Genomic DNA, 17,179 nt, shown 5'->3' on the forward strand with positions numbered 1-17,179 from the left:
ACCGCCACTGCTATAAATGTCAGAAATCCTCTACCCTGATTTAACAAACAAGCTAAAACCAATTTCTTCTATTTAGCATTTAACTAACATTTATTGTTGTTTTCATCTTATAGTGACACGCTACTCTTCAGTGGTTTTACAATTAGTCTATTTTGCCATTGATTTTACGTCTTGCATTTTTAAACATCTCTTTTTAAAGTGCATAGGTAATGTATAAGTGGTGCTTTATGAATACAGTTTATCATAATAAATGGTTTAGTATGGCAGTGACAATGTGCATATCACATAAGAAGAGCTATGCAATTTTGGCATGATACATAATTAATATAATCCTACATTTTTGCTTATGAAAGAAAGCAAAAACAAATCATTTGTTAGTGAGCACAGAGTCATTATGGACACTGTACCACTCATCTATTCTTATTGAGAGGAATCTTTTAAAACACCTATCTATATAAATGTTATCACAATACACTGACTCACAGAGGACAGCTCCCTCAGCACATGCCAAAATCAAATGGCTTTGAAGGATACCAAATTCATGAGAATAGCAAATGTTTACCCCATCATTGTGAAACACTGTGTTTTTGAGTGGGCTAAATAACAGTGTTATGCTTCATAGCAGCACAGATTTAAGACTAAGAGGCTTTGAGGTAATGGGAAACAGCTAAACACCATAAGAATGTGAATAAATCTCCTGAAATGTGGCTCAGCAAAACAACTTCTGGTAATGTTGTGAAAGGACTGATGCAAAAATGCTCACTTTTAACCTGTGCTATATATGTCTACAGGTCTACATTAACATATGCAATTAAAGTAAAACAAGCATATTATTCAAGCCAAGATAATGTCTCATTCAACAAAACATAGTCAACATCTTGACTTGACTTGACTAGAGGGAACCATTATAGACAAGTCAGAGCGCTACACATACAATATATGCTTATAATGCAACATGCAATTTTTCCCATGGAATTTGCCTCTTGATCACAAAATTGGAATTCTACAGCCTCTGCCAAAAGGAAAAAAAAAAAAAAAGGATTTGTGTTAGAATCCCCTTAAGAGGTGTAAAAGCATGTCGGCTCCTTTTGGAGATGCTGTTCCATCCAAAATCCGGATACCATTGCAAGCCTCCGGTCTAAAGAGCTGTTACATCATAAGAAGAGAAACAGAGATGACATGCAGGGACATAGCCTTTGTTTAAGTGTGGGTTTCTGGATAATACCCAGCAAGCTTCTCCAGGAACTAAACAAACATTGCTTTACTGTTTTGGCACTAATTATTGTTTACATGCTAGGTGGTGCATTCAGTAAAAATGATATAGTCTATATGTCCTAAAGTATCTATACTCCTTTAGTGAATTCAGTTAAACAAAAATTCTGGCACAGCCTTTCAACTGCACAGACACAAGACTCTATCTTAAAATTCATCAAGATTAAGGTATCCCAGTAGGCAGCATATTTAAGGTATCCAAGAACTGGGACGGCCTACTTGTTGGGAGCACGCACACTCAAGTAAAATGCTCTCTATGTAGACAGCTCACTAGGGTTTGGAACAGACCCATAGTTTGTATATACTCAATAGAAAACACTGTTGATAGAATGGAACTCTATCTAACCTGCCATTTCAAATATCAAACATTGCCTAGAAAGGTGAAAAGCCCCCACAACTATTCGGGTGAGCAGTGGAACTGCATTCTAGAGTGAGGGAGCTCAACAACATCCAATAACTTAATAAGTTGGGGTGACTTTTTAAACAAGAACTAAACATCCAGCATTAAGATGAAACATTTCTAATGCATTTCTGCAGCAACGTGAGGACAAACTCCATATCAATAACATTGCTTTAAAAAAAAACCCAAAACATTAAAGGACAAGGTGTCTAAAAGGTGTCTACATATAGCGTAAGAATACTGTCAAGTCTACAAGCAATTTTTAGTGGAATCTGTCCAAAAGTGCCTGACCACAAAGTATTCTAAATACTAAACCAGAAATTTCTAAAACCGACTCTGGCATTTCATTCAAACCATGAAACAGCAGACAGGCATACATAGATCAAACATTTGCAAGCATTCCAGAACTGGGCCTTCCATTTAGACAAATTCTGCAGAGACGGTCGCGTCAGATTGGAGCTCCGCTCCATTCTCCCTTATCTCCACAGAACAGATGCGGCAGCTTCATGTTAATTCCCGCCTGCACAGGACAAGCAGAGCATCGTCATACGTCAGGTCTGATTTCACAGCCCAGCCGTCAGCCAAAGCCTCTTAAGGCGAGGAAATGAACCTGCAATGGTAGATGTGCTTAAATAACCACCAGTATTTATTTCGGGGAAGATGAGCAGAGTTTGATTTCATAATACATCTGTATTTCATGAAACTTTGGGTAAGTCTGAAGAAAGCCTAGCTTTAAGTTTGGGAATAACTGGGGCCCAATGTTGCATCATCTGATGCACTGAACCAGTGCAAATGATTGATGTTATTGAATGAACTGATTTAATGGCAAAGACAATAATCTCACATTGATTGCCACACTACAAGCAAGTCAAAATGATCTCCATCCACCATACCCACACTCCTGTTTTTTCTATTAGGATTATAAATGACACGATTATGCAATCTGCAATGTTAGTCTGTGATTTATACAGCTAGCCAGCAACAGTCAATAACATTTTGTACAATTTGAATGGTCTGAGTATTTTAAGTCAGAGTAGGTGATTTGTTTTAAAACTTTAAAATTTTTTAAAGTACTTTTAACATCCTGATGGCAGTCAGTAAATTAAATGCTCAGAGAACACAATAATATATTTCCCAGTCGTTTTACGTAGTTAATTCGAACGCGGCTTTTTTTTTTTAGTTACGCCACCATTTAGCAGTCTGGACAGTCCACTTTATTCTTACAGACGTAGCATATACACTTACAGTATTCCTCCTAACTCCGACCGTCCCCTATTTCCGGCCACTGACGTATATTGTGCAATTCCGCTCTCTCTCTTCGCCAGTCGCATTGGGTAAAACAATACAACATAACATCAAGACTTAGTAGGGCATTTAAACATCTGTCTTGTAAGAAACCACATATCTAAACAATATTTAAGTATCTCTAACAGGGTTGTAATTCTTTGTGTGCAAAACTGCATGTGGAACACAACACATTTCCATTTCGCGACAGATATTTCCCTCAGTGTAAAAGTTAGCTTAGCGGTTAGCTTCCTTTTCTCTGAGGGGAAAATCTACCGCCATTGTAATCTTTACATGTAGAGTACGGATACTAACACAGGACAAACATGATCTCATTGTGAACCTCTCAAAATCACTGAATGAGGTAGCAACTGTCTCGTTTGACCGTCACAAGCAGGACTGCGGTTAAGCCAGCCGCCGTTTGAGAAAACACGGTTAAACTAGCCGCACGTCAGATTGTAGTGCGCGTATACTACTGACAAACCGGTAATACTCAATGCGCGTGAAGACCTGAGCTTATGCCCTTCATTTTAAAGAAAGTAAAAGCATTTAACCAGTTTATATATTGGTCATTTCTAGTAAGTCGTCCAAACAATCAACAGATATCAGTTCAGGGTTTACTACACTATGTATCTATGAAGTATGGAGTGATTTTACTGTATAGTTTTTATGTAAATGACATTCAAAATCCCTATAATTGTCCATTGTTTAAAATGATGACTCAAGCAGTCAGGGGGGGGGGGGGGACCAAAGTTAGGGGGCGGCAATAATCTTAGCAGTATTGGCACCTACTTATACAAAAACGTGTTTATATAAAACATATATACTGTCAAAGTCAAACAGGTCTTGGACATTAATCTACACACATATGTCTCCTGAAAAAACGCTTATTTGAGTGAGTAAAGTTCTTATATTTATTTACAGTTAGCTAGGATTCCTGATATTTCCTTTTCAAGTGGCTGGAACTTGGTTTCTAAAGAACCTTGGATTTTCTTGTAAAAATAAAATGCAGCTCTCCTGGAGAACGGCTCGCTCTCACCAGTCGCGCGCAGACTTACGGTGTAAATAAACGGTTTTCCACATCTGAAATATAAACCTGCAAATTCTCGGGTATAGTAGGAGAACAGGGTACCTTACATTACACGACACGACAGTCCAGTCACTGGAGCTGCAAAATAATCGAAGACCCTCATTATATCCTGTCCTCTGTGTGGTGGGCTGTAACGCTAACTGTTTTGGAAGGTTATTAACGGAAGGGAACATAGCTCGGTAGTGATAGCTAACTCGCTAACTTCAAGAACGAAGACTAACAGCTAACCAAACCCTGGATAAAAATTCGATTTGCCGTACTATTAAGAACAGGTAAATTTAGCAGAAAACCGAAACACTTTGTTGTTTAAGGGGAAAAATCGGTGATATGTTTAGTTGTATGCGCATTTCATAATTATTGATTTGCCCATGAGGTTTGAAATTGTAGCGCTATAATGTTTACAAAATAATTTCAGACAAATTGTTAAAAAATCTACCGGTAATATTCCTTAATAGTAGCCCCACAATGTTTATTAGCAGTGATTATTCCCATCAAGGTGATATAATCACAGGTCATGAGGAATTATTGGAAAGTCCTTAACAGTAATATGTGTGTGAGAGGATGTTTTCTGATAATCCCGCGTATACAGGCGCTGGTCATAAAACTAGAATATTATGAAAAAGTTGATTTATTTCAGTAATTCCATTCAAAAAGTGAAACTTGTATATTATACTCATTCATTACACACAGACTGATGTCTTTTTTAATAAAAGTATTTATTTATTTTAATTTGATGATTATAACTGACAACTGATAAAAACCCCAAATTCAGTATCTCAGAAAATTATAGTATTGTGAAAAGGTTCAGTATTGAAGACACCTGGTGCCACACTTTAATCAACTAATTAACTCAAAAAACCTGCAAAGGCTTTAAATGGTCTCTCAGTCTAGTTCTGTAGGCTACACAAACATGGGGAAGACTGCTGACTTGACAGTTGTCCAAAAGACAACCATTGGCACCTTACACAAGCAGAGCAAGGCACAAAATGTCATTGCTAAAGAGGCTGGCTGTTCACAGAGCTCTGTGTCCAAGCACATTAATAGAGAGGCGAAGGGAAGGAAAAGATTTGGTAGAAAAAAAGTGTACAAGCAATAGGGAAAACCACACCCTGGAGAGGATTGTAAAACAAAACCCTTTCAAAAATGTGGAGGAGATTCACAAAGATGGGACTACAGCTGGAGTCAGTGCTTCAAGAACCACCACACAGACGTATACAAGACATGAGTTTCAGCTATCGCATTCCTTGTGTCAAGCTACTCTTGAACAAGAGACTGGGTCAGAAGGGTCTCGCCTGCGCTAAAGACAAAAAGGACTGGACTGCTGCTGAGTGGTCCAAAGTTATGTTCTCTGATGAAAGTAAATTTGAAAGGTCCCAGAGTCTGGAGGAATAGAGGAGAGGCACAGAATCCACGTTGGTTGAGGTCCAGTGTAAAGTTTCCACAGTCAGTGATGTTTGGTGGTGCCATGTCATCTGCTGGTTTAGGTCCACTGTGTTTTCTGAGGTCCAAGGTCAAATCAGTCGTCTACCAGGGAGTTTTAGAGCACTTCATGCTTCCTGCTGCAGACCGACACTATGGAGATGCAGATTTCATTTTCCAACAGGATTTGGCACCTGCACACAGTGCCAAAGCTACCAGTACCTGGTTTAAGGACCATGGTATCCCTGTTCTTAATTGGCCAGGAAACTCGCCTGACCTTAACCCCATTGAAAATCTATGAGGCATTGTGAAGAGGAAGATGCAATACTCCAGACCCAACAATGCAGAAGAGCTGAAGGCCAATATCAAAGCAACCTGGGCTCTCATAACACCTGAGCAGTGCCACAGACTGTTCGACTCCATGCCATGCTGTATTGCTGCAGTAATTCAAGTAAAAAGAGCCCCAACTATATAATGAGTGCTGTATGTGCTCATATTTTTCATGTTCATACTTTTCAGTTGGCCTGCATTTCTAAAAATCTTTTTTTGTATTGGTCTTAAGTAATATTCAGATTTTCTGAGATGAGGCCTTTGCAGGTGTTTTCAATATTGAACCTTTTCACAATATTCTAATTCTGCATTTAGGGTTTTCATTAGTTGTCAGTTATAATCGTCAAATTCAAAGAATTAAACACTTGAAATATATCAGTTTAATGAATGTGTAATTAATGAGTATAATATACAAGATTCACTTTTTGAATGGAATTACTGAAATAAATCCTGGTGCTCCTTGTGCTGTTTAAGTTTCTTGAAATGTCTTTAATTTGATCTGTATTCCCTCCCAAATCAGGTTAGAACCCAATATGCTATCTGTACCAAAGTTTATGACCAACTATTTACATTAAGTGCATTAGTCTACTTAACATTTACAGGCTTAAATATAGAATTAAGCACCCTATATTTAAGAGTAAAAAAACAGTTTAAAAAAACATTAACACTCGTTTATAATACATTCATTGTTTGTTTATGGGACGTTATTTTATTATGGATGTGAACAATTTCATTAAAAGAAACACCACTAAATAACTACTTTCATACATACATTGTCTGATAACTTGCTTTTTAAAATATGATTGGAAATAAAAAATTGTTTTTAGAGAATGTGTAGAGAATACCTATTAAATTCTCCCCATTATGATCTCTATCTTCATCTCTCTTTGTCTGGGTTTTGATCAGGCTGCTTGCTCATCTAATGATGTGGTGCCCTTGGATCTGATGCACTGGGCTATTTTAGATGAGACAGTATGTCTTTTGTTGTGAATGCTGTGCTGAAACATAGGAAAAAGCCTGAAGCACAGAAGGATCCAGAACATCAGCTTAGTGAAAGGGTGCTCTTGTGAAGAGAAACGGTACAGATGAGCCCATAGATTGCAGAGAATTGTAGCCATATTTAATCAATCTCTCCATTTGATGTTACCAACAGTATAGTCATTGTTTAATATAGTCATGGAAAATAATTTAAAAATGTGTTTTTGTCTTTCCATTTTTATTTCCATGCCTCTGTCTTCTGTTGATAATTATATTTTTATGTGTCTCATTGTGTGTTACAGGAGGATAACTTTGACTGTTTGTCTCCCAAGACTTTTTGCACTTCTGTGTCCATATTCTCTGTCCTTCTACATGTTTAGGAAACATGAGTGGCAGAAACCGGCCTTGCCCTTCAGCTAGCCAAGTGTGCTATGCCTTGTCCTTCTCCGGACAGCCACCTCGTGTCCTAATTGTAGATACATCGCCGCCCTGGTGGTCAGAAACATGTTCTGTCCTGTGTGAGGCACTTGAGAACTTCCTTTCTTTGGCAAGCATTCTGGAGGGACCCAGCAGAGTGCCTCTACTCAGTCTATATGCTGTGAATTTGCTGCAAGAGTGCCTGTTGCCATTTGTGGTGAGAAATAAAGAGGTCATCTATATTAACTGTTTGCAGAATTTTAAATGTTTGACAGTTTTTTGGTGTCTGCTGTACATGCTTATTACAAGAATATATAACATTTGTAAGCTCCAGTGTTTACTTAATCAGTTTTTTCTGTCATTCAGAATATATATATGTTTTTCTATATTACCAGCAAGTAAAGGGCAATCTGATACGCTTGCACTCATGTGTGGAGGAACTACGTTCTCTTCCTAAAGAGGGCTGCACTCAACCACGTCCCGACCTTCTCAAACAGGCAGTGTTGGACAGCCTTCAGCAGTACAAACACTACACCCACCATGCCACAATGGGAAATAACCTCAAGAGCAGCTCTGTGGAGGTGAGAACCTAACATTTATGTGTGGGTTTAGCGAATGATTTCTTATTTATTTTTCAGGTCCCGAATTGACTTTGCCTTGCTGAAGCTCAATCATTGTATCAAATTTCTTTTGAGGACGTGATCTTTGTGTCATGTCTAGTGCTTCCATTATACACTTCAGTGAAACTGAAAGTCTCACGTGCATTGGTTCTTTTCATTCATATTCAGAATTTGGAGCCTTTTTTTTTTTTTTATCTCTGTTATCAATGTTTAATGAAGCCTTCAACATCCTGACACAAACCACATGGCCTGTTGTGGCCTTCCAGAGGCTCCATTTAAAGCCATTACTAATGTTTTTTGTGCAGGAAGCTGAGCAAAGGACACGTATATTTAATTAGATTGTTCTGCTTTTTTTCATGTAAATGGGATTAACGCTGCATTTGAGCCCACTGCTTCTCATTGTAGAGTTAAATAGCTGCAGGAGAGTGCAGAGTCACTGTAATTCCAACAGAGTTGCTTCTGTCTTGGAAGGAAGTTAAGTAGCTGTAGAACATATAATTTGGTTGTTTTTGAGCTGATGAGCAACGCCTGTTTCTAGAATCATTACAAATAACATTGCGTCATTTTATGAGTAGAGTTTATAAAAATATTTATAAAATATTTGGATAATTCATAGAACAATAGGATGGAGTTTATTAATCATTTTAATTGCAGCTGAAACAGCTGGGTTTTCTGTAAAGCATGTTACCCAAATCGACATGAATGCCAGGACCCAAGGCTTCTTAATAGAACATCTCTAAGAGTACTAAACGTCTTCTTGCCTCCTTGCCATATATTATCCTGATGCTGTTACAACATACACACATCTGACTGTCCACATGATGTAAAAAAATGAATCAGTGTTTAATGAGGTCATCCCACCTTTCAATGTCTCATGGTCTACTTCTGCATGGGGAATGCATGAGAATTCTGACTCATCTGTAGTTGCAAAAAGCTGCAGTGCACTGTGGACTCATTCATTCATTCATTATCTGTAATCACTTATCCAGTTCAGGAATAATTAACTAATTAATTTACAGGGAACACTCCACAACACCTGTTCTTTTTGAGATTCTCTGACTCAGTCTTCAAGCCATCACAGCTTGGCACTTGTCTAAGCCTCCTAGACATCGCTTGCCTCTTTTTCCTGTTTTCTACACATCAACTTCAAGAACTGCCTCCTGATTTGCCGCCTATTTTATCCCACCCATTTGTAAGTGCTATTATAATGAGATACTCATAGTTTTATCGATGTTTGCATGGGTTTTATGCAGGTGACAGTGTTTAGCAGTAGGCCAGGCCATGCTGTACTCAAGCAACTTGAACAGGGTCTGAAAGACTCAGACTTGGTGAGCATGCGCAGACTTTTGGTGGTCCATATTGCTGTGGAGCAGAACCTTCCAGGAAGAGATCCAGCCTGGAGCCAAGAGCCCAGTTCTACAGAGAACATGGAGGAGACATCGGGTGAGAACAACAATTATGATCAATTTGTTGTGTCCTAATGTACTTTGGATTGCAACAACATTTTCATTTCCAACAAAAGAAAACAATCCAACAAAAAAAGTTATTTGGGATAAAGTCCCACCATACATCATACTGTTTACAATCTGGAGCAAATAAAAATTAATGAATTAATGAATATGTTACCAGGGAATTAATGTTTCCTTTGTGCTGGCCACTTGGATTGCCAAGCCAATGGCCAATTTATTGCCAAAATAAATCCAAATTAGTCCCATTTCTTTTTTTTGCCAATGTATTTAACACATGCCAGGACGTTGAGTAAACATGTATAAAATGCAACATGCTAAAAGATAGGACATACTCTGTTTACAAATTGGAAGGATAAATATAAATTAACAAACAAGAGTCATGACAGTGAGCTACATTTGTTTCAGTCATACACAAGTACACAGTGAATCTAAACAATGATTCTACTGGACCATGATGCAACATAAAGAAACACAATCATACGCAAGGCAAGATAAACTGCAAAAGTGCAAACATTAGTAGATATACAGTACAATAGGTATGAGAAAAACAAAATGACAGGTAAAATAGACAGGACAGAGCAGCACAGACACAGTAATGAGTATGCATGGTAAAAGATAAATGTGAAAATAATATGGAATATACTATGGCTATACTATGAATATACTATTCCTAAAATCAACAGTGAGTGAGGCAGGATTTTAGAGAGCAGTATTTCTTTAAATGCAGTGCTTAGTAGCAGATATTACTGTGTGTACAAGAAAAATGCAAGGTAGAGAATGGGTTTTACATTTGAAATATGTGTAAGTGTGTTAGGATCAGTTCAGCAGAGTCTGATGGCCAGTTGGAAGAAGCTGTTGCAGAGTGTGGCAGGCATAGCCCAGGTGCTGCTGTACTTTCTACCAGATGGCAGCAGAGGGAAGAGTTAATGTGAGGGATGGGTGGGATCATCCAATGATGCTGGTGGATTTGCAAATGCAGCATGTGGTTTATATATCAATTATAGAGGGGGGATGTAAAGACCAGACACAAACGATCCAAGTCAAATAAGCCCAAAGACATAAAAATGTGTATATACTGTCTACTGTCTAATCTAGTATTTACAGAGAGATGAGAACAGATACAATATATTATTACAGTGTATTATGTACAATTATTCAAGGTAATTCCATGTAATGGAGTTATGGATTACAGCACAATATGAATATTGTACAGCCATACAAATATGCATTTTGGCACTGAATTATCTCGTGGGTTACATGAAGTGGAGTTACTGTTCCATTCAAACTGCAGAGTGTCCACTGTGGTTGATGAGGTCACCACACTTGGGGGAAAATTGTTTGAGTGTCGGGTCATACTGTCTTTAATGACCTCGAATCTCCTAGCAGAGGGAAGTGGCTGGAGGAGCTGATATCCAGAGTAAGAGGGGTTAACTTTTATCGTACCAGTGTTCTTTATGGCCTTGCTTTTGTAGATGTTCTGAAGCATTGGCAAACTGCAGTCTTGATTGGGCATCATAATTTGGTCCATTCATGTGGTTCAGAGAAACCAAACCTGCTGATTATTGATGAGCTGATGATGGATCGATGAAGGCCTGTGACCTACTGGAATCCTTCTGTTACCTCAGGAAGCATATACATGAAAAATCCGTGGCCAGAATTAAAGAAACATGTTCATCTTATATAAATTGTGTTTACAATTAATGAACATGGATTCAGTTTTAAAAACTAGCCTGGTAATGAGCTGAGAAAGAATGCAACCAAATATGCTTTAGTTCTGGCTTTTTTTTTGTAATATAGTGTTTTTGTTATTAATGATGAATATTTGTAAATGTTTGAAAGTTCTTGTCTGGTGGTTTATTAAAGGGCAAAAATATCTACAAAGCATATACGGGGTGACTTGGGTGACAGGTTTGGTGTCCAAATTGTGAAATGTTGTGGTTAAGGGCACCAGGCAATACGGCGTGCTTTAGTTTGTGTGTCTAAGAGTGAAATCCAAAACAGCAACAGAACAAGGTTTCCAGTTAGAGGTTTAAATCCGCTCATGTTTTCTAAATGTTTACTTTAATTAATGTTTGTGGTTAGCAGTCTCAGGCTCGACAACAGTCTAGCTAACTAGAGGTTCCCATGGGAAAAAAATAAATAAATGCAAGGAAAAAAGCATGCCATGACTAAAAATCCAAAATAAGCACTAAACCTAATTTTGGTTTAGTTATTACCATGTTTTGGTTCTTATTTCAAAAGTGATGTCATACTGAAATAATTTATATTGTTATAATGAACATGCAACTGGAGTGCTGGAACAAAAGACTGAAACCTCTAGAAACATCTGACCTTCATAAAATAATTCTGTTTAAGGGCAATATTGAAAAAGAATAAATACAATATTTCAACTAATTTACAAAAACATGTCAGAATGTCAAGGAGTTACTTGTGATTGAGATATCAAAAAATATTGTGCAGCTTATCAATAGTCCAAAACACTGCACTCAAAAGCCATCGTTCTATACATTAGAATAGCCAAGCCCTGACCTCAAAACCTCTTGTACATGTTGTAATGATGCCTGCATATATATCTGAAATGACTGATTCACCTAAATACAACTGCAAGGACGAGTTAGCAGCTGGTTAAATGTATATATGTTCTGAATCCTGGAGTTTGATTGTTTGTTTGCATCAGTTGCCACATACTTAAATTAGCATATTTAGATTGATTACCTTATTGTTTTAGTTTGTCATTGTATAAGGGGTTCTCCCTGTGTTCGCGTGGGTTTCCTCCCACAGTCCAAAAAACACACGTTGGTACATTTACATTTACATTTATGCATTTGGCAGACGCTTTTATCCAAAGCGACTTACAAAAGAGGATCTAACATTCAAACTACAGCACAATTTATACAAAATACCTTACACTGGGTGCAATATGCCAGGAAGTAATAAGTGCATTAAAGAAAGACTTTCAGTGCAAAAGATACTCTCGGAAGAGTTGGGTTTTCAAGGATTTCTTTAATGCAGAGAGGGTTTCTGTTGCTCTGATAGTGCTTGGAAGCTCATTCCACCAGTGTGGTACCAGAAATGAGAATAGCTTCGACTGACCTGTACGGGGGGTTGGCCGTGTTAGTTGGCACTTATTTGAGGAACGGAGAGGGTAGGTGGATTGGCGACTCAAAAGTGTGTGTGTGTGTGTGTGAGTGTGTGAGTGTGTGTGTGTTGCCCTGTGAAGGACTGGCGCCCCCTCCAGGGTGTATTCCTGCCTTGCGCCCAATGATTCCAGGTAGGCTCTGGACCCACCGCGACCCTGAACTGGATAAGCGCTTAGAGATAATGAATGAATGAATTGTATAAGAGACTGCACAGATAAGGTTTGGCAAGATAATCAATTCAAAAATATGTTTAAAACTTTAAAACAAAACCTGCCTGAGGTTTGTGAAAGTGTATATTTTGTATCTAATATTATTTACTATGATATTTGTACTATTTTTAAGGAAATGTAGAACTGAAAGCCTGTTAAATTGTCAAATGGTGTAACCACAAAAATGACAAATATCTAATAATTTAAACCTTATGAGTTCATGCGATTGCTCTCAAAAAAATCGTAATATCCCATGAGAATGTTTTATTGTATTGTTTCTAAATTTAGATTATATGGATTTTTCATTGTACTGAGCAAGACCATGTGCCGTAAACATCTTGTTTTATGTATATTCTTTGACCATTTGAGTAAAAATTGTTTAAACACCCATTATTACAGTGTAGTAGAATATTAAATTATAATCCATATAAATTTTTGGAAAAACATTAGTCTTTAGACAAGATACTGGTTACACCAACTGACATAAGTTATTTACACCAACTGACCATAAACCTAAAGCAAAAGGACAAGAAATTGACACTACTGAAAATAGTCATCAAGGTAAATAGAATTGGATATTTCAGTATATATTTATGTCATTCATCTTATTCCATATCAAAAACAATTTCATAACATCAATGAAGAAACCGGATTAACTTCGATTCAGTTCAGTTATACAATTTCAGTTCGTAAAATAACAGCCATTGTTTTCAGAGAGAGTGGGTGAAGGAGAGAGGTTGTGAGTGAGAGAGTATCAAGCTTTTAGTTTTCATTTTTTTCATCATTAAACTGTTCTGATTCAATTTTTAAAAACCGACAACCATCAGTGTGAGTTCATGTAATCTGATGAGATCTGAACAAATTGTTTCACATTAACATAACAATATAAATGAAACAGCGTGTCAGAAACTTAAGACTTGGAACATTAAAGGGGTTGAGGATGCCTGTGGTACCTCTACATTTGGCTGCACATAGTCATGATCATGAGGGTTAACTATGGGTTCCAGAGGGCCAATATGTTGGTCATCTCCTGAAGTGTTAATCGATGGAGGAGTAAGGTTTAAAACATCAGTACCCTTTTATTGTCTATATATTGTCTTTGGCACTGCTGTATGTGCACCTTCCCCGTCTTTTGGCCATGTAATTTGCCCTAGCAGCAGGATCTGCATTCACTCGCACTCTGTGGCCAGCCACTTGTAAGTGGCATCAATTGGGGACAAGAAGTACGCTTTATTTATAGTAAATGTATTTATATTATGGGCGGCACAGTGGCGCAGCAGGTAGTGTCGCAGTCACATAGCTCCAGGGACCTGGAGGTTGTGGGTTCGATTCCAGCTCCGGGTGACTGTCTGTGAGGAGTTGGTGTGTTCTCCCCGTGTCCGCGTGGGTTTCCTCCGGGTGCTCCGGTTTCCTCCCACAGTCCAAAAACACACGTTGCAGGTGGATTGGCGACTCGAAAGTGTCCGTAGGTGTGAGTGTGTGAGTGAATGTGTGTGTGTCTGTGTTGCCCTGTGAAGGACTGGCGTCCCCTCCAGGGTGTATTCCCGCCTTGCGCCCAATGATTCCAGGTAGGCTCTGGACCCCCCGCGACCCTAAATTGGATAAGCGGTTACAGATAATGGATGGATGGATGGATGGTATTTATATTATTTATTTATAATTTAATCATACTGTTTACATGCATCATAATAAAATATTAAAAATGTATTATAGAAGTTTAAATAAAAAAAAAAAACTTTGACATTTCAAAAATCTACTGTTCATGCTAAACAGTTAGTCACTATTTAAGTTATAAAAATAATATAATTGGCACCTTAAATTACATGCATGACCCTGAAACTTATCAAATTGGTCTCAAACAGAAAGAAGTCAAATGGTGTAACCGGTTACACCATTTAACATTTCTATTTAAAAATCAAAATTCGCAGACATTATTATGGACAACTATGTACACTCTTGAACTTTTTGTGAATATTCAAGCACAGTTTTTACATTAAATTCAAATTTTTATGATTATTATGATGTATCAATATTTTAAGGAAGTCACACCATTTGACATGTTACAAACCTTGACTCATAGCAGTTGGGGCTCCTTAAATGGTGGTTACACCACTTGATATTTCAAGTGTTTGATGTGACAGACTTTATTCCCCATATTAATTAAAACATTCAGAACAATGGGGCTTCATTACTTTTATATTTTATAGAAAACTTCTTATGCAAGATCATGCCAGATTATTTTTGAATTGATTTTGGAGAGAATTTCAAATTTTTTCAGCAACTGTTATTTATTTGGTTAATTTTTGTGGTTACACCATATTTACATTTTTACCGAAATTCTCTTAATACTCTCTCAAAATAAATCCAAAACTTTAAGATTAGGTTTTGATGAATATGATGTTTGAAAATTAAAGGTGGACTAAAGGTAGGTGGACCTCCAGGATGTGTTCCCGCGGTTACAGATAATGAATGAATGAATATTTTAAATTTTAAACAATTTTAAATGTATCTAACCCATATGTACACAAAAACATGAGCGTCATTGACCGAAGAACTACACTATTAATGGTATGATGAAGATAGGATCACGTTAGTGCTGGGCGATATTAGCACAAATCAATTTCATGGTTAATTGCGCATTTTACCATGATTACGATTAATGAGTGATTATTTAGTTTTTGTATTTGTGACCCTCATAGTTCAGTGACGAGGCTTGTACTGTAAATATGCTCCAGTATTAAAGCTGGGATATTTTTTCTAATGTTGCTGGGAGCTTGTTCCTCTCTTGTTTTTTTGAGCACTGTTCATGTGTGTTTGTGCTCTGTTTACATTTGATGACATACATTCAGTGTCATCTTAATTAAAATCAAAATAGAACACATCCAAAACTCAGACGCTGTGTTTTTCTTTGGTATGAGCTTCTCAAGTTGCTCAGTCTGCCTCAGCATTTAGGTTCTCCTCCATGTTTCTTCCATGTGGCAGATAGGAGCAGGATTACGTGACTACAGCATGGTAGTGTGGTTTTAAAAAGACAGTACATGGAAACATAAAAAAAAGTAAAAAAAAATATATATATATAATAAATATAGACAATCTGTCAATTAGAATTGATTATTTGCCCAGCCCTAGATCATGTTAAGGATGATTCATGCAAAAATTATAATCATATATAAAGGTTCATACGCCACTGTGTTTACAAAGATGCAACAGTAAATATTTGGTGGTAGCACTGTTGTGCTATTATATAACTCCCCTGTTTTGACTGTGTAAGTTATTCCTAATATCTGTAGCATGCATGAGACCTAAACAGTCCAGATGTACTTTGAGTCTCAACAGATAGAGGTGCTGGAAAGTTAACAGGAATGTTCATTCAAAATGTCAATTGGGTTGGTGTAATCAGTTTTGAAATGCAAGACTCATTCCAGATGTGTCTTTCTCTGCATTCTTTGTTTTGCATCCTGCTTTGTGTATTTACATTAGCACAGGGAGTATGTAGACTGGGTGGAGTTCTATGAAGTTTCCTCCTCAGGGTGAATACGGTCATCCCTCTCCCAAAAACTCAAAGATGTGTGACCCTTGAAAAGTCAGCCAAGCTGGAAATTGCATAACAGCTGATAAAAAATATATTAGGTTTTTCGAAGAACTCTATTATCAGAGAGGAAATAAGAAGAGTCAGAACAACTACAATCCGAGGATTGCTTGCTAAATCAAAAAATAACATTATCCAAATCAAAAAGAAGACTTTTTCCATTAACAGAAGCATTCAGAATGATTGAGGTCAACGGATTTCATATCCTTAGAATAGGAAAGTTTCTCTAGGATGCTAGTTTTGGCACAGTTGTCAATTAAAAAAAAAGATGCACAAAGTAGTGGAGTTTGTGGGAAGGTTTTAGTTGTGGCTTTAATTTGCAATATTTTGAAAAATTAATATTTAGGTCTTTCAATGTAGTACTTTGAAAATTTAATTGCCCTAATATTCAGATATATACACATACTCATTCATCCTCTTCTTTACAAATGACCTTCCCAGTAGAGAGCTGCTCTCAGAGCAGTCCCGCATCCCTCCCTCACATCCTGTTTTTCACATTTGGTTGATAGACTCGAGAAGGAGGACCTCATGATCAGCTTGGTTGAAGCCCTTGTGTGAAAGGAAGGAAGCATTATGAGTGTGTTCATGTACAGAGTAAGACAGAGAGAGAAAGTGAGAGAGAATGTGTTTGTGTTCTTGGTTTTGATCATGTGCACAATGCAAACTCATTGCACCTAAAGTCTGAATTATATTGTTGTCATTGTTGTTGTCTGATGACAGGTGTCCAGATCATTGGGTTTCCTTCGATTGTATAAAGTCGATTATATTATACACTTTTAAGGCATAGCTAAATACCTCTTTCACCTTGTGGAGCCATATGCCTTTGCCTTACAATTTCTAATGGCATCATTATGATGCTACCTGGGCTTTTAAGCTATATCAGTGAATCATGTGTGCTGGAATCTAGCTGCAATATTGCACCCTTAAGCTGCAGAGAGTAGGTTCAATGGCCCTTTCAGATG

General features: G+C 37.4%; 1 protein-coding gene across 10 annotated transcripts in view; it reads left to right on the top strand.

Annotated features, from left to right (window-relative positions):
• Positions 1-2,355: 2,355 nt before the first annotated feature.
• Positions 2,356-17,179, top strand: part of m1ap (meiosis 1 associated protein) — a 31,767-nt gene continuing 16,943 nt past the window's right edge. The window contains exons 1-5 of one of the 10 annotated variants that reach the window (XM_066680789.1): positions 4,115-4,318; positions 6,702-6,874; positions 7,076-7,407; positions 7,586-7,771; positions 9,064-9,253. In XM_066680789.1, coding sequence (XP_066536886.1) covers positions 7,159-7,407; positions 7,586-7,771; positions 9,064-9,253 — 625 coding nt within the window. In that variant the 5' untranslated portion in view covers positions 4,115-4,318; positions 6,702-6,874; positions 7,076-7,158. Of the gene's footprint in view, positions 2,382-2,921; positions 3,062-3,789; positions 3,852-4,007; positions 4,085-4,112; positions 4,319-6,701; positions 6,875-7,075; positions 7,408-7,585; positions 7,772-9,063; positions 9,254-17,179 lie in introns of those variants that run through there. The other 9 variants (XM_066680795.1, XM_066680792.1, XM_066680790.1 and 6 more) reach the window with 9 other exon arrangements.

Source organism: Hoplias malabaricus, chromosome 9 (assembly GCF_029633855.1).
Source record: "Hoplias malabaricus isolate fHopMal1 chromosome 9, fHopMal1.hap1, whole genome shotgun sequence".
Lineage (NCBI taxonomy): Eukaryota > Metazoa > Chordata > Actinopteri > Characiformes > Erythrinidae > Hoplias > Hoplias malabaricus.